This window comes from Patella vulgata, chromosome 8, assembly GCF_932274485.2.
Source record: "Patella vulgata chromosome 8, xgPatVulg1.2, whole genome shotgun sequence".
Classification (NCBI taxonomy): Eukaryota; Metazoa; Mollusca; class Gastropoda; family Patellidae; genus Patella; species Patella vulgata.
The window spans coordinates 49,739,206-49,759,812 of NC_065886.2; the positions used below are offsets into that span (position 1 = coordinate 49,739,206).

Sequence of the window (20,607 nt, forward strand, 5' to 3'; positions counted from 1 at the left end):
TCTGACAAAATAATGACATTGTGTTACAAGTTAATCCACTTCTTCTACTACCATGCTATACTGACAATATTTATCTTTTCTTGCCCAATTCTTATTTCACATTTTTAGTCAGTCATTAGTTACATGTACATGTACCAATTAACTGGCATATATAAAACTAAGCTATAAAAACAGATGACATGAGCACTACACAGCACCCTGAAACCATCACCAAATACATGCATTACCAATAAAATTCACAAATATCCTTTCATGGCACACTTACTGGTTATTTCCCCTGAGATTCATTTTTATTACAATAAAAATTCATACTGTCTCCTAACACCACTTGGAATATCAGTGGATTTCTGCCATACACTCCAGATTATCTCAGCAACTGGTACTAATATATCCCTACAGCACAGATAGAGTATCAATGTTCTGGAGACCCTGTTGGACATCAACTATACCTCTAATACATGTAATATAGTCCAACTGTGATGTTACTGTATAACTGCTCAATGTAGTTACTTTAGATGGGGGAATGGCACCTATCCATGGGAAATTCACTTTCACTTGTACTTCCAGGAGTTTTTATAATATTCTCATTAATGTATCAAACCACTTTGCTGTGTATGAAACCACAATAAACTTCATAATGGATACCAAAAACAAGGCACTGCCAATTTCCTCAATGTATTAGTGACTAAAAACGAGCTTTCATCAATTGTTTATAGGAAACCAACTCACATTCACCAGTACCACATAAACTTTAATTTAAATCAAGCACATGAAATCAAGGAACTGATTACTGGTTCATGTATTTCTACTTTATTTCAAAGACCTTTTTATTACCATTAACTACCATATCCTACTGGTGGTTGATGATGTCTTAACCTCCATTAAAAACCGAAAACTCAAAAAGACTGGTCACTCTGGCATCAGAATAACAGTTTCATTTTGGACAAAATCTTGTACTATGGCTGATGAAACAAGAATTTAGACAGATGTATGATTGATTTATTATATATATTAAAGAGGCATTACTCAAGAGCTAAATCTGCCTATTGCAGGTGTTTCATTAGGCCTTAAATGTTATATAAATTAGACATTTATTAGGATCACAAGATCATAATCAACTCTTGATGCCATCGGATGGCTCAATTTTAAGTAGTTTATAATGGTTCGGCTATTTAATGATTTAATTTAAAAATTAAGAAGCAAAACTAAGCCTCGAATAACCAGCATCATGGTTATGATAACAAACAATCAATGACACATCTTGTCAAAACTACAAACATTGATAACTTCGCTCAGAATATATGAAATGAAATGAAATGAAATGGGGTTTAACGTCCTACTGTTCTGCTCCTAACCTGGGCTAATGAAGACGGGCATACGCCATACAGTGTGCTATGAGGGAAATTTTGCCCGGGCAGCGGCACTACGGCCTACTCTTATATCGAATTCTAACTGCCAAGGGATCTTTTACGTGCACGCCAATGTGTACACGGGACCTCGGTTTTTCGTCCCATCCGAACGACTAGACAGCTTTCCTTGTCAGCCCCTCCGTCCTGCATCACTGACAAGGGAGAACCACGCCGGAAAATCTGGATGAACTTTCTCGGCCAATGCAGGGATCGAACGCTCAGAATATAGTAATTTGAAGTATTATAGCAAGAACAGCCAGTTCTATATAAATTTTACATAATGTATCTTTAACATAGCTTGATAATATGCTATCAAACATTGCATACATCTAGTAATACATTCAGTAATTGTGTATCCATAAAATATGTTCAATTACTAATTGCCTATCAAAAAAGTTGCTAATATATAGTTTAAAGGGACAATAACACTCTTGCTGGCTTGACAGCTCCAGAAAATAAATAATAGCCTTATTCTAAGTATTAGATGTTTATGTGTCCTACCTGTTGTGTAAATTATCCATTAAATCCTATTTTACTTGTCCAGAGGGTTCGAAATTATTTAAAATCCAAGTCACAGTTGAAAAGGTTTACGTTAGGCTTTTCAAAACATTTAGTTGAATTTTTCCAATTTTTTAAATTAGGTGTGTTAAGATAAAATTTGTATCATCAATTAATTGGAATATTGTAAACTAGTACAATTTGTTGACCAGAATAAAGATTGAGGCATATTATTCAGTTACAACAAGAGTGATATTGAACCTTTCAATATTAAACTTTAACATTCATATTGAACTACTACTATAAACATTGTAAAACTAAGCTAGACAGGCATGTACATGTAACTTAAAACTCAATTTTCCTATAAATACTATCACCAAGGTATCCATTTCTCATCAATATAACTGCTGTTTCCACAGACAATTTTTTTATTATTATTGAATGGTGATTTTCCGATATTTGGGCTATTTCATCCATCTTGTGTCATCTAGGCTGTCAAATTCTCATTTATCCATTCACACAGATATAATAGACTGGCACATTCTCCTATTTTCCCAATCACTGAAAATAAATCGTCAATGTGCCAGCAAATTGGCTCAATACTAATCTAGCAATCGAGGAGAAGGGCCCCAAATCAACTTGACGTAAAATCTCTCATATTAATGTGGTCCACCAGACGCAATTTTCTGCTTAGTTGAAATTAATGTAGTTAGGTCTCCTCATGAGTTAGAGAATGATTATCTTGTTATTATAGACTATACTATGATGGACAGGTCTCTAGCACTACTACATAAAATACATGTACCGTCTGACTTGACATTGCTATTATATCACAAGCGAAAGTACATCCAGCCTCTTACAGAGGAATTCTCAATAAATATGTTGGGCTCTGTCCACTAATTATATCATCTCGAGGTACCCATCTCTTCCTATTTCTCCGCCATGCCCCCCCCCCCTTGTCAGTGATGCAGGATGGAGGGTCTGACAAGGACAGCTGTCTAGTCGTTCGGGTGGGACGGAAAACCGAAATACTGTGTATACATTGGCGTGCACGTAAAAGATCCCTTGACAGTTGGAATTCGATATAAGAGTAGGATGTAGTACCGCTGTTCGGGCAAAATTTCCCTCATAGCACAATGTATGGTGTATGCCCATCTTCATTACCCCTGTTCGGAGCAGAACAGTATAAGAACATTAAACCCCATTTCATTTCATTCATACATGTATGTTTACAGCATATCTTTTGACAATTGTAAAACAGGTTGTGTTTTGAAAATAGACTACTCTGTAAAGCTGAATGTAATGTGTCCTTCTAGATGCTTCTCTAATTAAAGTTTTTATGTTGCTTACATACAGTGTGTAGTACATTTAAACTACATTTAAGATTTAACAAGTTTGCATTCAACTGACCTGACATGACCTCTCAGTAATAAATTAAGAGGTGTTTTGTCATGGGTAAGAATGATTTCAACCAATCTCACCAGCTAAATTTACACTTTAAATACAACAAATAACAGTGCTAGTTGAATTTCATGAACCAAATAATTATCAAATATTCAACATCCAAGTTACTTCCTAGTACAAAAAAACACTCCAGCATTCTAAATCCAGATGTATAATTCAACTATACATGAATACAGATCTATATAAGCTTATAATTCAAACAATCAATTCAATTTATGGTGTATTACCATACATGGTACATGTACATTAATAATACAACAAAACAATCATCTTCTTAAATGGAACATGTGGTTTTATATCTCAGTAGTTGAATAAATTCAGTGGTTTAAACCTGGCTATTCTCGCACATGTACATTTGTGTAACAGCCATTTCTTTATTCAATAAGGGCTAATTTGATCAGTTTCTCCACATCTTTATCACATAAAACTAATCATGTAGGGTAGGCCAAGGGTTGGGTACTCCATACAATTCAATTACATACAGAAATGAAAGTTTGCTATAAGGGGCAGTCTTGGTTGTTAGCTGTGAAATTACATGTCCAAATCTGGCTTTATTAATGCCATCAAAAGCCAACTGATCATCGCCTACAGCACAGTGTAAAGAAAGCCGGAGACCCACATCAGATATAAAAATCCATGTTTTAAATTGCTGAGTGAAAATTGGTGAACCTAAAGTATGCAAAACACGATAAATCTGTGTTATCGATAAACTTAACTTAAAAGAGTAAAGATCATAAAAATAGAGAAGAAATAATAAAATGACAGTAAAGCAATCTGTTGTCATCATCTGTTAATATAAACCTGAATATCCATTATATGTTGACTACATAAAGAAATGGTTGCTACAGATTGTAATCATGCGATATTAATCTCTTGTATGATTATAAACTATAAGCCCATTCTTATACCCATCACATGTTCTATTTCAATCTTACTGAAATTGACATTTTACTGACATGTCTTGTTTGATTGTTGTGAACGGACTATTGGCACCAAGTCAACATATACATTTACACATTCCAATATATACATCCATTCAAATAAAGTACTTAATTAAACTTTGAGAAAACATCTAAAATAAGGTATCAATATTACTAACAGCTCTAACAGACAGATATATATACATACATGTATGTATAAAATATTAAAATAACAAATGAAAATTGTGCTGTGACAAGACCAATGACCAAACATGTACATGTACATAATGTAGCTGCTGTTGGAAATTATATAAAAGATTGTAGTAAGGTATAAACATTTAAAATATAATATAATCAAATATTACCTGATTACCTGACCCATGTATATTATAATATATATATATCCAAATAAATAATCTGTAATATTTGATGGTAGATACAATAGAAGCTGTGTATTATACATGTATCTCTAGATGTACATGTGACAACATGATCTTAAAAACTAACTTACATTCTATATATAATATGAACATCATTTACAGTACATGTTAATACTATAAATACTAACACTTATATAAAAACTATTACATATACCACCTACAGTCAATTGTTCTACCTACTTCCTCTATTAACGCTATATACAAATTACACATTGCTTATTAGGATTATTTGAATAGGAAGATCCAAGGATCTACATTACCTATTAAAATGTCTCTAATATAATCTGGTAATACATGGCTAGTTATATCTGTGAAAATTATATAATATTGTTTGTAGTTTAATCCCTTGCCTTCAGGCATGCACCTCGATTACAAAGGAGTACATGTCCAACACAGCTTTGGGCCATTTATAAATAATGTCCATCTACATGTACATGTGTCATAGATTTTACAATTGTACAAACTACATGTATTCATAGAAACAATTGTTTTTATACAGGGTACACACTGATAAACAGCTCAATGATTAGAATCATCTTTATTTACAAAGTTTGTTAGAAGAGTAGTAATGGTAAAGACATGTATCAGATAAAAACTGAAAGGATTCAAGTAACCATATATAAAATAATACTGAAAGAGTTTCAATATATTCAGTACAGACAAATCAGTGGATCTTCATGGTTCGTTGACAGTGAGGATAACTCAGATAACCAGGAGAAACCCCATGAGATCCAGCCAGCACCTACCTACTCCTCTTCACTTTTGCATATAGGGATCAAACTTTTATATGACAAGTTTAAGATCCACAATGAAACACCATTGGTCACCCAGTTTGCTATTACCTTGTAGTAAAAAGATATGTATTCTTATAACAACATCTGATTGTACCTGTCCATAGATGTATATATTGCAGGGGGTTTGCAGACTGTTACAAAACCTACATGTACTCATGTAACGAAAATGGACATCAAATGGTTTTATACTTGTACATGTACTCATGTAACGAAATTAAATATCAAATTGTTTTAATCTGAAATTATAAATAAATCTAGATAATATAATATGTATGTAATTACATGTACTTACTTGGTGTAATATAAACGACCATCTGTTGAGAGTTTCGCTTCACAACCTTCTTCCAACTCTCTGTTAATTCTCTTTAAAACATTATCCGAAGCCATTGTTGACCTTACAAAATTTCCCAGTATTATAGAATTAAATTAAGGTATATTCCATGGTTTTCTGTATATCTAACTTCTCTTCTAGTTAAATCACACTAGGCTATTATGGTAAAATTTATGCTTGCCGTCTGTGGCACTATAATGATGACACGATGATAACACTTCAACTATTCAATACTAAATGTTATCGTCTGTTCTGTGTGTTAACTTCTACAACACTATGATGATGAGCCACTTTATTTTACTATGAATACATGTCAAAAGATCATTTCTATTATGATATTGACAATAACTTCATTTACTGGTTTTACAGACCACATGAGAAGACCAGATCCATGTATCTACAGCACAGTGATTAGTAATCCAGATTAGCTTAATCTATTATTAATCTTTTTTTAACCATTGTTTCACATAAAAATATGTACCAATCACAGATAAGGTGAGTGGATTGTTTTACGTTGTTTTGTTCCATCAGTGTTACCGGTAGTGTGGACACCATGATGTGATGTCCATCTAATGTCGTCTACTGTAATGCTAGATAAAACTGGTAGTGGATCAATCACAGCTTACAACTATCTTCACTTAATATAACCTCCTCCATCTCTGTAACAAACAAGTAACATATAGTTACATACTTCAATTATACATGCAAGTCTGTAGATAAAATATTTTAATGCACTGTTACAAGCTGTTTTTAGTATTAGTTTAGGAGCTAAATCGCTAATATTTGGGACCTAGAAATTGACACAAATGGGTCGCAACGTATATAATAATGTAATATGAATGTAAATAAACTGATTTACATCCAATCGTTTCCGTTTTTACTCTAATTTCAAATCAGTTATGTTCGGCGAAATACGCCAGAAGTCTCAATCGAATGGCAATCTCTAGCGACTGGTTATTTCAGTCTACACCAATAGTACTTATTGCACATGCTCTCCAGATAAGAATATAATAATGTAATATGAATATATATAAACTGATTTACATTAGATCGTTTCCATTTTTACTCAAATTTCGAATCAGTTATGTTTGGCGAAATACACGACAAGCCTCAATCGAATGGCAATCACTAACGTCTGGTTATTTTAGTCTACACCGATAGTATTTATTGCGCATGCCCTCCAGATAAGAACTTGACGTCACTGTTTGAAATGACTTGTGGAATATGTCTAGCCTTGTTCTTTGAGTCCCTTGTTACAAATGGCGCTGAAACGCATTCTGGTTCACAATTCATGTACTTATGGTAAAATGTTTATTTTGTCTTAAATATTGGTTATCAGAAGCCCATCTTTTCCCGGTAAGATTACAATCAGTGTTGATTCAAATTGACAAATAATTTGTGTTTTCAATGGAAGACTGTGGATGATATTGAGTAAGAGACTTACATGTAGCTACTTTAATCTCAACACTGGCTTTATCTGCAGCTGACCTAAACTTGTTAATTTAGACTAATATCCACAAGTCTACATAAAACAACTCATCAAAATTATTTATTTTTATTCAATACCCAAATTAAAGTGTTGTATGAATGTGAAGACTAGTGATACATTTCTATCAATGTAAGTCAAGGGTAGGTTCAACTGACTGTGTAATCACTCTTAATCAGGTGTTAACATCTTCATATACAGACATCAACTGATGGATTGTTCACCTAATGACACACAAATATTTCAGGTATTACAAAATTATATATCATAACATATAACTTAAACATACATTATGCAAGAGCTAAATCTGCCTGTTGCAGGTCTTTCTTTAGGCCTCAAATTTTATATACACTATTAATTAAACATTTATCAACATGAAAAGACTTTAATCAACTCTCGATACCATCTTATGTGTCAAAAGTTTCAATCTGAAATACATGTAGATAAACATCAATCCAGAAACATATCCAAACTATCTAGAAAAATACATTTGTCAAAAAAACCATGGTATTCAGTAAAACATTTTTTTAACAATCTACAAATTTCAATATATAATCGCCTATTTAAATTAATTTGCATTAATTTTGGAAATAATAGTGATTTAAGCTGTAAAGTAGTAGGGATTTAGAAGCTTGTGTATTGCAATGCCTTCCTGCTGACCACCATACAATAGTTTAATTAGAGCCATACGATTCAAAGCTCCACAAAAAGCTGGCTGTAAATCAATCAATCACCAATAAGGAAAGGAACCTAGCTACTTTTTCAATCGGCAATTGCAACACATATTGAATGCCTGACAACTTCCAGCAGTTTTTCTCAAGATTTAATACATGACACTAGAGAGTATTATTGATAGAAAAACATTAGCAAGTGCATGTAATGGCTTCTATTATGGAGCAAACAAAATCATCACACGAATTCAGTGTTATTTGTATCAATATCTAGTACAAATTAAAGTATTCTATACCATGGCTTTGTGTTCATAAATTCCATATCAAGTCAAATCTAACAGAAAAAAGACAAATGTTTCAATGTAACCTCTTTTACCATTAACTTGTGCAAGACAGAGATTTAGTCTATGTATTACTATTCCAGCCAAATGTGTTTCTACATGTATGACAAAGTACTGATGTTTTAATTATCTGAAACAAATGAAGTTGCATGAACAAATCTATTACACCCAACCAGCGATGTTGATTAAAGGGAATAGAAACTCATTTATAATCATTCCAATTCTCCTTTCAAGTCCATTTCATCCCCTTGTTGGGGGTTCTAAAGAGTATATTTTTAAATCACTTCAATTAAAAATATTTCATATTGATTGGCTATTTTCTGAATGAAATAAACAGTCCAAAGTTTATGTACTTCAGTATCTCAGGGTAGTTTTCAATACTATCAACCAGTCGCTTCTGATTAACCATCATGTGTTGAAAATATTAAACACTTGATGAATGTTTTTTTTTTAAAACTGAATGATGCATTGTACTGTAATTCTCTTATGTTTTATTTGTCTGCCTCACAAACCAACAAATAATAAAAACTATAAAACAAAGCCACTTGGATCATAACTTAAATCGAAACCATCAAACCTTATTTCTCCTGTGCTTAAAAAATTACACTGGCTCCCCGTGCGAAAGGAATAATATTTAAAATAAATGTTATTACAAACATGCACAGGGCCGTAACTAGCTCCGAGCAACGAGAGGGATGGGAAGTGTTCTCAGGGGTGCTCTAAAATTGACGAAACTAAGGGGGGTTTATGGTTGACAATTTTTCCACAGGGGGAGGGGGCGAAACTTATTGCAGGTGGCGTGCGGGGGGGGGGGGGGGGCTTTGCCCCCCTTAGCCCCCACCCCCTAGTTACGGCCCTGAACATTCAACCTATGCTTAATAATATTGATTCTCCAAAGTATCTTCAAGAAATTATTACACTTTACTTTCCATCACATTCACTCTGCTCACAGAACGAGAATCTTCGTGTGCATCCTCAAGTGAACACTTAAAGTGGTAAGAGGACTTTTGTAGTAATATGGAGGGAAAGAATTTGTGCTTAGAAACTGCTATGTAAAATAATATTATGGTTTTGATTAATTATTTTCCATTGCCAAAATATTAGCTAAGGTATACCTTAAATTCTGAAAGGCAACTTAAAATTGTTTATGAATATTGTGACAATAACAAGACAGGGGGTCTACAGACAAAGAATGGAGAAATATGATGGCTAGAACAATAGCGTTATCTTTTATATTATTGATTCTAACTTCATAAACACAAATATAGAAAGTATATGCTGGTTATTTTGATATGTTAACTAAGCTATAGATTAATGAACATGTTGGTCGTTTACATTTTTCTTTGTTATAAAACATATATCATATTTGTTGACTAAATTAGGAAACAATCCCTGTCGATATACAGGTTTGGGGTGAATGTCCATTCCATATTTGGAATTTAGCTGTTATCAGTTGTTTACGTAAAAGAGACAAAAGAATAAACAGAGCCAAAAGAATATGCACCTATATAAGGGAGCGGGGCTAGAATAATTGGGAGAGATCATGTGGATTCTTTAGACGACTATTTCATGCGGAAGTGTTTTCCTGGGTCTAGCCATGCTGGCTAGATTTTTACAGGACTGGGGTTGGAGAGAAAGAGATGTTAATTTTAAATATTGTAATGTAGACTACTGTGTAAATAAAATGTTTAGCAAAAACACTATCGTTGTTCCTGTTACTTATTTGAGTCGGTATCGTGAGAAAACACAATGGTGAAGTCCTTAAGAAGAAAGATACAACAATAGCAGTCCAGAGCCAACCAACCCCCCATTAGATGATCAGGCCAAAAACTAAGATGTGTGGTTGGATAGTACTACACTTTTGCATGTGATGTCCCAACTTTATGGAATAGACTTCCAAAATGGATTAAAGACTCTAAAAACATTTCTTCTTTTAAGACTGAACTTTGCTGTTTACAGACCAGTATATACCTCATGTTTTAAATCACATCCATTGTTTTAAACTAATCTGGATTTACATGCTAATTTACATAAATCATTGATATCATGCTATTTAATGTTAAATTATCTTTCTAGCAATTTGAATTATGCCATTTTATGATGCATACATGTATTCATTTGAAGACATTAAACAAAGGGTGAAACAGCCTTCTAAGGAGAATCAGACATACAAATACTAGAGCTTCTTCTCCTTCCATTTATACTCCACGATCCAACAAAATAGACTATCGGTGAAAATGGAAGTTGACATGTAATATTGCTAACTAGAACTTTAGTACTTTAAGATGTACTGTAACGGCTTTCCTAATGGCCGTAAAAATGGACCGCATTAACCCACAATACAGCTGTTTATTAGATGTACATGTAACTGCTTTTCTGGTATAAATGAAACACCTTCCACATAATCTTCACATGTTCCTTCAAGTTTAAAGTTACAAAAAAGTATGCGAACAAAATTAGTTAACAGTACATGTACCTGACAGAGAATCGGATTTCAGCTCAATTCACAGATTTCTTTAATCAAATATTTTTTTAGCAATTTTAAGATACGGGAAAATAACTTTTTTATAAGCTTTTCCAAGAGACATTAATCAATTGATAATAATTTTCATCCATATTATCCTGCTTAATATCCTTATAATCTATTTGTCATTGGTTTAAAGTAGCTGTTATACATGGAAAGAAAATAGTGAGGTTGGAAAATATTATATATATGGTCAAGTTTTAGTACAAGTAGACTAATTCACCTTCCATAGAAAAGTCCATTTGGTAAAATCGATGAATGGAGAAATCTGCGTCTTGCACATATCAGAGGACAGAAAGACATTATACTATGATTTATAATGTCTCTTGAGAGCTGCCTGATGGAGGTAATAAAAAAAACTCTGATAGCTGACACTCTTCAACAAATGAGTTTCCCATAAATTAAAATCAGAATAGACCTGTGATGCAGATATGCTGGAAATGAAATGGGGTTTAACGTCCTACTGTTCTGCCCCGCTGGGATAATGAAGATGAGCATATGCAATACAGTGTGCTATGAGGGAAGTTTTGCCCAGGCAGCGGCACTATGGCCTACACTTATCTCGAATTCCTCCTGCCAAGGGATCTTTTACGTCCACGCCAATGTATACAAGGGAACTCGGTTTTCCGTCTCATCTGAGTAACTAAACAGCTGTCCCTGTCAAGCCCTCCGTCCTGCACCAGTGACATGGGGAAACCATGTCGGAAACAGCTATACTGGGTTTCACATGTCCCCTTTAATTTTGAAAACATAACTTGTCAAGTTATAAAAATATAATGAACAAGACTGATCATTTGAATAGCAGTAGGATGTTAAACGAGCTCAATCGCTAATATTTCGGACCTAGAAATTGACACAAAAGGGTCGCAACGCATATAATAATGTAATATGATTATATATAAACTGATTTACATTCAATCGTTTCCGTTTTTACTCTAATTTCAAATCAGTTATGTTTGGTGAAATACTTGTGAAGTCTCAATTCAATGGCAAATCTCTAGCGTTTGGTTATTCTAGTCTACACCGGTAGTATTTATTGGGCATGCTCTCCAGATAAGAACATGACGTCACCTTTTCGCATGACTTGTGGGCTATGTCTAGCCTCATTCTTTGAGTCGCTTATTACAAATGGCACTGAAACGCATTCTGGTACACGATTTGTGTACCAATGGTAAAATGTTTATTTTGTCTTAAATATTGGATATCAGAAGCCCATCTTTTCCTGGTCAGATCACAACATTAATGTGGATTTAAATTGACAAATAATTTGTGTTTTCAATGAAATGAAATGGGGTTTAACATCCTACTGTTCTGCTCCTAAACTGGGCTAATGAAGACGGGTTGAAGACTGTGGATGATATTGAGTTAAAGACATAGCTACTTTAAATACTGGATAAAAGAAGCCCATCTTTTCACAGTAAGATAACAACATCAATGTTGATTTAGATTGACAAATAATTTGTGTTTTAAATGTTGAAGACTGTGAATGATATTGAGTTAAAGATTTAGCTACTTAAAGCCCATTTTATTTCCCTGCACATATAACATATATATTGTTGAAAATTAAATTACTGGTACGTGTACATGAATAATATTATGATAAAATGTTTTGGGCATAAGTATACTAGAGAAATCAAATTTTTATCCATGTAGTGTATATTACATCCATGTAGTGTATATTACATACATGTAGTGTATATTACATACATGTAGTGTATACATACATGTACTTGGGTAAATTTTTGTTTTGTTAAAGAGAGAGACAGAGAAAAATGGGTTTAATGTCGCCACTTGACACAAACAAGGTCATTTTGGAACTAACATATGGTTCAATTTTATTTCAATGATTCGCTTGTGCATAGGGGTCTTTAGCAGTGGTGGAAACCAGATGACCCAGAGAAAACATGCAAGGTTTAACAGACCACCATAGTCTGTCATGTACAACCGGGGAATCGAAACCACGCCAGTTGACTCAATGACAGACCCTATGATACAACACGCACACCCAACCCCCATTGTTTTGTTAAACAGGGGCGTTAGAAAGTTTACTTTTAAGAGTTTTACTTTTTTCATTGTTTTTAAAGAAAGAAAGAGAGATAGAGAGAGAAATGGGGTTTAACATCCACTCGACACAAACTAGGTCATTTCAGGACTAACATATGGTTTAATTTTATTTCAATAATTCGCTTGCGCGTAGTGGTCTTTAGCAATGGGAGGAAACCGGAGGACCCAGAGAAAACCCATGAGGTTGGACAGGCGACCCTACTCCTTGTCACGTACAACAGGTATTCGAAACCACGCCAGTTGACTCAATGACAGGCCTTATGATACAGCACGCACATGCTAACCATTCGACCATCCAACCCCCCTCATTGTTTTTAAAACATGAATATAAAATGAAATGAAATGGGGTTTAATGTCCTACTTTTCTGCTCCGACTGGGCTAATGAAGACTGGAAAATTTGGCCCAGGCAGCTACCTACTCTTATATCGAATTCCAACTGCCAAGGGATCTTTTACGTGCATGCCAATGTATACACAGGACCTTGGTTTTCCTTCCCACCGAACGACTAGACAGCTGTTCTTGTCAGGCCCTCCATTGGAAATCCAATGATACGTTTGTTGAATATGATTTTAAATAGACCTTTTTTCATTTTAGATCAGCCTTTTGGCACTTTTAACATAGTTTTAAAGTTAAACATTGTCAGAGGGTCAAATTTAAAAAAAACCAAAACAATGGTCAGATACAAATTTCTGGGTGGGCAATCACCAACCAATTGTTTATAAGTGGCCTTATATGGCAGTCTAAATAATGTGTAAACAAAATCCTAGTAGATAATACTAAAATGGATATTGATCTAAATGTATACTGTACTTGTAGGCCTGGATAGTTTTACATATACATGTAAGAACAGGTTAAGTCTGTGGAGCTATGTAATGTCATCAGCAGCTGATTACTTATAGCTACTGTAGGAGTGAAGATACGAAATAACTGTTTCAATGCAATGTCAATACTTCCTTTAGGTCATCAACCTTTTAATTTGTAAAAGCACCAACGGGTAAAAAAATAAATAAAGAGTTTAGGATCATACATAATCAAATAAAAGTAATTTTTTCTTTAAAGATTCTTGTCTAAAAATTATTCAAATCTAACTTAATTTAAGACCATTTACACAGGTTGATTATGATTTCACACCACAATATTTATGTATCTTGCAAGAATAATTCTACAATGTACTATATGTTTTTCACAAGACAGTCCATTAACTTTGTAAAAAAAATTTTATGCCAAGTCTGATAAATTAAAGGGACATATAGGGCTATATTATTTCTTAAGGCCTTATTTTACCTAATCTGGTCCCATCTAGTTTCTATTGAATTTCAAAATCTTTTTTACATTGTTTCAGTCTGCATGACGAATGCATTACTGTATTATCAATTCTGTTTTTTTTTTTAAAGAAAACCAACAAGGCAAAAATATGTTTTCTTTAAATTGTTAAAAGAGAAGTATCAGTATTTGATTAAAGTCTAATTAAGTAAGATTTTTTGGGCGGTGTTGGTGGTTAATTGGTGTGTGTGTGTGTGTGTGTGTGGGGGGGGGGGGTTGAAAAAAAGGAAACAAAACTGATATACATATGTGCAAACTAGTCGACCTTTACAGTAAGAGAATTCTCCCCATCTAAGAATGTAGCATTCAACTTTAGAATGTATTGAAAATCAGACTGTAACTGTAATACAAAAAATCTTTTATAATCTTTCTTCAGGTTATAATTTTTTATTTCATACTATTCCCGGGCCGCCTTAAAAGTATATGTTAAAGTGTTTTAACCAAAAAATATACGATTTAATATTCGTTTAATCAAATAGGCGTTTCAATACTAACGCCGGTAACGGTACAGTCCTGTCTTGTCACAGATGAGCATACCGTTACGCCTTTATAGGCCATACATGTAGCATGCGTTTTCTACACTCCCAACACACGCAGTTTATAAAGTAAAGGTACACTATAAATTAATAAAGTTCCTACAATAAAACAATCAGTTGAAATTAACACTAAAATAGAAGAAAATGCCTTAATTCATAATTACCGTATTTAGCTTGTAGTATACGTCTATTCTGTGACAACCCCACCACACGACACAAAATATCTAAGGTACGGTAATCCATAAAAATTCATGTTGACAGTCGAGTCGCGCAGGTGGTAAAGCAAAAGTCACGTGACATTTTTATCACGTGACCAGTAAAACATGGCTGTCTGCTGGTAATAATATTTGTTTCTAGAAATATAGTATTCTAGTGCGACGTGTCTGTCTATGAGAAAAGCTGATATTTACGACACGCGCAAATAAATTCATTTGATGTAATTTTCATATTATATTTCAGATTCGACACACTCAATTCGAGAAACAGTTATAAGAAAGGCTATTATATTTTGTGAAAAGTCAAGCAACTGCCGAGTGCTGAATAAATGAGTCAATCTATGGTCTGATTTGATTCTGGAGATAATTGGAGCCAGTTATCAAAACAACTTTCATCTTAAAAGACTTAACAAACATCGACATTGTTAAATTTGGAGTGAAAATGTCTAATAGTGATAATTCCGGTGATTTATACAATGTACCATTATCTACAGACAGTGAGTCAGGTTGTGCATAATTTATTAAAATTAGATAGATTAATAATATACGGCACAGTGTATATATATATGAGGTTTATTGTGTTAAATATTATAGGCATTATAAAATAATACACAAAACAACTATGATATAATGAATGTAGTCATACATGAAAGAGCAGCAACTTTGTTGCATTTTGTAATTACATGTATAAGATGGGTTTCCCCCCCAGTAAGATAGCTATTTATTAATAGCTATTTCCATTTTACTAGACAAATGAATTGAAATGAAATGCGATTTGAACTCTGCAGCAACCAGGGTTAATTATAGTGTGCAATGAGGGAGAATTTCTGCCTTCTCTTCATTGAATTCCAATGCCTAGGGTTGTTTATGAAGTGCTATCCAGCACTAGGATCGAAAAAAGGACCTCCTTGTTAGGGAGCCATCACCTTACCAACTGACCCACTCTGACTCCATCACTTTGACTCCATTTTACTACAGCAAATTTTAATTTCATTTGATGCTGAAAAAAATAGTGTTTTCATTCTTTATAAAAAAACTATACAGTTTCTTAATTATATGGTATTTACTACCCGTACCTTATACCCTCGTCCTTTTTTGGAGAAAAAAACTTCAAAGTTTCACACAAAGCAGCCCAAAAATCTGGTGAGCTGCTGTAGGTGAACATTGACCGCGAAAACATTCGCCTTTGTTCTATGTAACAGCTGTTCTGATTGGCTAGCTTGTCAGATCTATCTTTTTTAACTTTTGAAAACAAGTACATGTGGAAGCACCTATAGCGGCTCACAGGTTTTTACACCGCCTATTTCAAAGCTGCTGTAGGTCCTCATTGGGTTCTAACTTCTAAGGGTCATCTCCGGTGAATCAAAATCCATTCTTCAATTAGATATTCCAGCGCATACTTGTATTTTCAACAGTTCAATATAAAATGGCACCTGCCACATTTTGAATAAAACCAACGGAAAGATGTTGTGGTGGGGATGATAAATAAAGTTAACAGATTTTGACAACCATGTGTTGCAATTTACTTTACAGAAGGCGATTTAAAAACTAGACCTACAGATAATTTTCAATAACCATAATAAAGTAGTTCACTACAGTAGTTTGAAAACAGTTTATTTTGTGTTATGGTTATTGACAGTACAGATACAATAAATAAATATTTTGTAATTTTCAGGCGAACTTGCCAAAAATAGCCAGCAAAAACTGATTGATGAAGAAAATAGTAAAAATGACACATACACTGGTAATTCACATAGTAATAGTAAGTACATGTATTGGTTTTGAATCGAGTTGATCTGATTATTAATAGAGAAGCAAAGTTTTCGTCCATATTTGAATGCAGATATCCATCTTGCAAAACAGTAAATTTAATTGAATCAACCCTTTGCTTTTACACTCAAATGAAAGACTCTTGTGACAGCAATATTCCATGATTCATCTTAGTGGGTTAAACTGTAAATAACATAAAACCAACTGAGTTAAAAACAAACCCAGTAAAACACATACTGAACATTAATTCTCCACAATAATTCATTGTGTGGGCATAGATCTTTCAAGCTGGGTTCCCACAAGTGAGACTGACAAGTTTTAGAGTACAGGTTCAATGCGGCAAGACTATTCATTCACTTTGATTCACTCACTCCATTCATTTGACACCTCCCTCTCTGTCGGATAAGCTAGTGATTTGTCAACAGACAGTATCTGGTCAGCTCTATTTATCTCGACGATCAGTGCCTGAAATACTACTACCAGATTGTATTTCCGGCTGTCTATTTTCCAAAATTTATGAGGGAGTCTCCCCATACCCCTAGTTCAAGCTCACACCTTTGCCCCCTTAACTTTGCCCCTCCTACCACCGGCGGTTGGCGCCGCCACTGTTTGCTACCAGGCTTCTAAATGGTTATAGTAGGAAAGTAGGACAACACTAAAATAAATGCTTTATTTTAGGTTTGGATCCAGATATAAATCCTGATGAAGAAGAAGAGAAACAGAAACTCATAACACAAGTTCTAGAATTACAGAATACACTAGATGGTGAGATATCTATCAAAATTATTAGTTCTACTACTTTAAGTACTGGTATTATAAAACTGTGTTTATATTCTCGTAAATTATAGGCCTATTATTGATGGAACTATTTTTCACCAAGAATTATAGTTGTTTTGTGAGTGTATGTTTGCTTGGTATATGGAGCCCCGGTGGCTAGGTGGGTAAGACGCTGACTCGCTAGCCTGGAAGTCGCGTGTTCGATCCCTGCATTGGCCGAGAAAGTTCATCGGGATTTACCGGGGGGGTTTCCCCTTGTCAGTGGTGCAGGACGGAGGGTCTGAAAAGGACAGCTGTCCAGTCGTTCAGATGGGATGGAAAACCAAGGTCTTGTGTATACATGTCCCTTGACAGTTGGAATTCGGTATAAGAGTAGGCCATAGTGCCGCTGCCTGGGCAAAATTTCCCTCATAGCACACTGTATGGCGTATGCCCGTCTTCATTAGCCCAGTCGGAGCAGTACAGTAGGACGTGAAACCCCATTTCATTTCATTTCGTTTGCTTGGTAAACTTTAAAATATTTATATTATTTGTAGATTTGTCATCAAGAGTGGATTCCGTTAAAGAAGAGAATCTCAAACTGAAATCAGAAAATCAAGTATTAGGCCAGTATATAGAGAATTTGATGGCAGCAAGCAGTGTATTTCAATCAACATCTCCTAAAACCAAGAAAAAATAAAACCAGTCGTGGTTAGAAGAAAATAAACTTATGTGCAATCAACAAATAAAGTAAGCATAGAGAAGACTCAGATTTCAAATTAGTGAGAAATAATTTTCTTTAATGTCATTTCAACTGAAAACATCTGATCAAACCCAGCTCTTGACACAGTTTCATTCTTGTACAACTTGTGTTTCAACAGAAATGTTGCATTCCCTGACAAATATAAAGCTAGCTTGGACCTGCATTCGCTATCACCCCAAGAATATTGCAGATGAGAACCGTTTCCTTTGGCGTTTATGGTTCCTGAACAAATTCAACAACATCGCCAATAGAAACATCTAGTCATGTGAAATGTTTATTTGTAAAATTGAAAGCCAGTCCACTTCAGATTTTAGATCCATTTAACCGGTTATCCAAAAGGAAAACTCAGACTTGACGGAAAGTCGCAGAACGCTTAATATAGATAGGGTTCATTCTCTCATGACCCCAGTGCTGAACATCAAATTTGAAAAAATTCTGTTAAAAACTGGGGGATAACTATTTAACGGAAAGTCACAGAAGGCTGAACATCGATAGGGTGCGTTCCCCTCATAACTCAAATGCTTTAGACCAAATTTGAAAGAAATCTGTCAAAAAAACCTGTAGCCTCTATCGCGTTAACAAGATTCTCAGGAAATGGGGGATAACTCCTGAATGGAAAGTCACAGATTGTTGATTATGGATAGGGTTCATTCTCTCATGACCACATATACATGAATGAAATTCGTGAAAAACTATAGCCTCTATCGCGATTACACGGTTTTTGGCAAAGGAGGGATAACTCCAGAATGGAAAGTCGTAGAAGGTTGAATAGCAATAGAGTTCATCCTTTCATGACCCCAATGCTTACCATCAAATTTGACAAAAATCCATTAAAATTATAGCCGCTATCGCGTTGACAAGATTATCGATAAAGGGGGCGGCGGCAGTAACTCCGGAATGAAAAGTCGCAGAATGCTGAAAATCAATAGATTTCATCCATTCATGACCCCAATGGTTCCCCCCAAATTTGAAACTACAGCCTCTTTTGTTTTCACAAGGTTTTGGGCTGAGTGGAGATTTGATTGGAAAGTTATAGAATGCTTTATAACGATACAGTCAATCTCACATGATCACAATGCTTTACCCCAAATTTGAAAAGAAATGTTGAAAACTATAGCCTATGAAGCAGTTGACTGAAGAAAACTGCTAAAAAACTTATCAGTGAGGTCTGTGTAAGTCATCCTCGGTATCCCCAGTGGTATCGTTCTGTTCTACTCCACTAACCCCTGAGTCTATTCACGTGGGAGTGGGAGACACCTAGTCAAATTATCCACCCTTGATACTTGTGCTATTTTTATTGACAACAAGAGGGCAAAGGGAAGTAACTCACATTTTACTGCAACTAAGATAGCCAAATCAGTGTGGCGAACATAAACAATGACACTGAGGCTGGTATGTCAACTTGATATATATATATATATATATATTTAGTTGTTTGTTTGACATAGATCAATTTTGGGTGGGTTTGTTTTGTTTTTTTGATAATTAAAAAAAAGAAATTTATTTTTTTTTTTCCAGAAAAAAGAAGTGGAAACAAACAAAAGAATACTTGTATGTTAAAATAATTTTGTGGGCATATTGTCTTTGTTCATATTTATTTGTCTTGTGCATTTAAATTTATATTAAATATAACATCAGTGATCTGTTTCTCATGTACCATTTTAGTAAATTAAGTTTGTATGTCATCTATATACTTTAATAGTTTTAACAGATATATTACAATCTTTTGAATTTTCAGATTACTGTTAATTATATTGTAATATCAAGGTACAGTTATATAGAATAACATTGTGAAATCCAGATATACCGATGTACATATTATATTTAAATTTGTCCAATTTTCACAAGACATTACTTTGCATTAGTATATTGCTTTAAATATTTCCTGAAGTTTATTCCTACAGAAAAAATTACAGAGCTATTTATTTGTAATTAAAAAAGGACGTTTTTCTGTTAATTTAAATGGAATGGGATGTAGCCACTTGTCACTTCAAGATTAAAATGTTATATGTGCAATATGAAGTGGGTTTGTTTATTTAAAATTCTATCTACAGAAATGACTGATTGATACTCAATTTTCCAATCGTGTTTTAAAACCTTTTATCAAATTGTTCTTTAAAGGCTTGATGCATCATTTAGCCACTGTAGGAATCTCTTGTAAACTACAATATTGTAAAAGATGAATCTCTAAAGGGAATATAGGTCCAAAAATGTTTCAATTCTATTCAGTATTTACAAAGTTTCCCACACAATAGTGGGCCTGTTTTAAATCCAATTTAATCCAAGAAACAATATTTAGCT

The 20,607-nt window shown here is 34.1% G+C and overlaps 2 protein-coding genes across 2 annotated transcripts in view; one reads left to right on the plus strand and one right to left on the minus strand.

Annotated features, from left to right (window-relative positions):
- The window catches only part of LOC126829506 (uncharacterized), a 104,818-nt gene extending 89,714 nt beyond the window's left edge, over positions 1 to 15,104 (minus strand). Inside the window, exons 1-2 of the mRNA XM_056103089.1 lie at positions 14,967 to 15,104; positions 5,818 to 6,515 (exon numbers count right to left, since the gene is read on the minus strand). Of these exons, the coding sequence (XP_055959064.1) occupies positions 5,818 to 5,912 (95 nt within the window). The 5' untranslated portion in view covers positions 5,913 to 6,515; positions 14,967 to 15,104. The remainder of the gene's footprint in view (positions 1 to 5,817; positions 6,516 to 14,966) is intronic.
- On the plus strand, positions 15,086 to 18,293 carry LOC126829522 (short coiled-coil protein B). Its single transcript, XM_050559450.1, has 5 exons — positions 15,086 to 15,139; positions 15,262 to 15,523; positions 16,693 to 16,779; positions 17,466 to 17,552; positions 18,101 to 18,293. Exons 2-5 carry the CDS (start codon positions 15,460 to 15,462, stop codon positions 18,241 to 18,243), a joined length of 381 nt encoding a protein of 126 aa, XP_050415407.1. The 5' UTR covers positions 15,086 to 15,139; positions 15,262 to 15,459; the 3' UTR covers positions 18,244 to 18,293.
- Positions 18,294 to 20,607: the final 2,314 nt, after the last annotated feature.

Bases quoted from the DNA above. Each gene is read 5' to 3' on its own strand.
- LOC126829522 (XM_050559450.1), top strand. From the start codon at position 15,460: ATGTCTAATAGTGATAATTCCGGTGATTTATACAATGTACCATTATCT. The intron at 16,780-17,465 runs GTAAGTACATGT...GCTTTATTTTAG, and splicing joins TGGTAATTCACATAGTAATA to GTTTGGATCCAGATATAAAT. The intron at 17,553-18,100 runs GTGAGATATCTA...TATTATTTGTAG, and splicing joins ATTACAGAATACACTAGATG to ATTTGTCATCAAGAGTGGAT.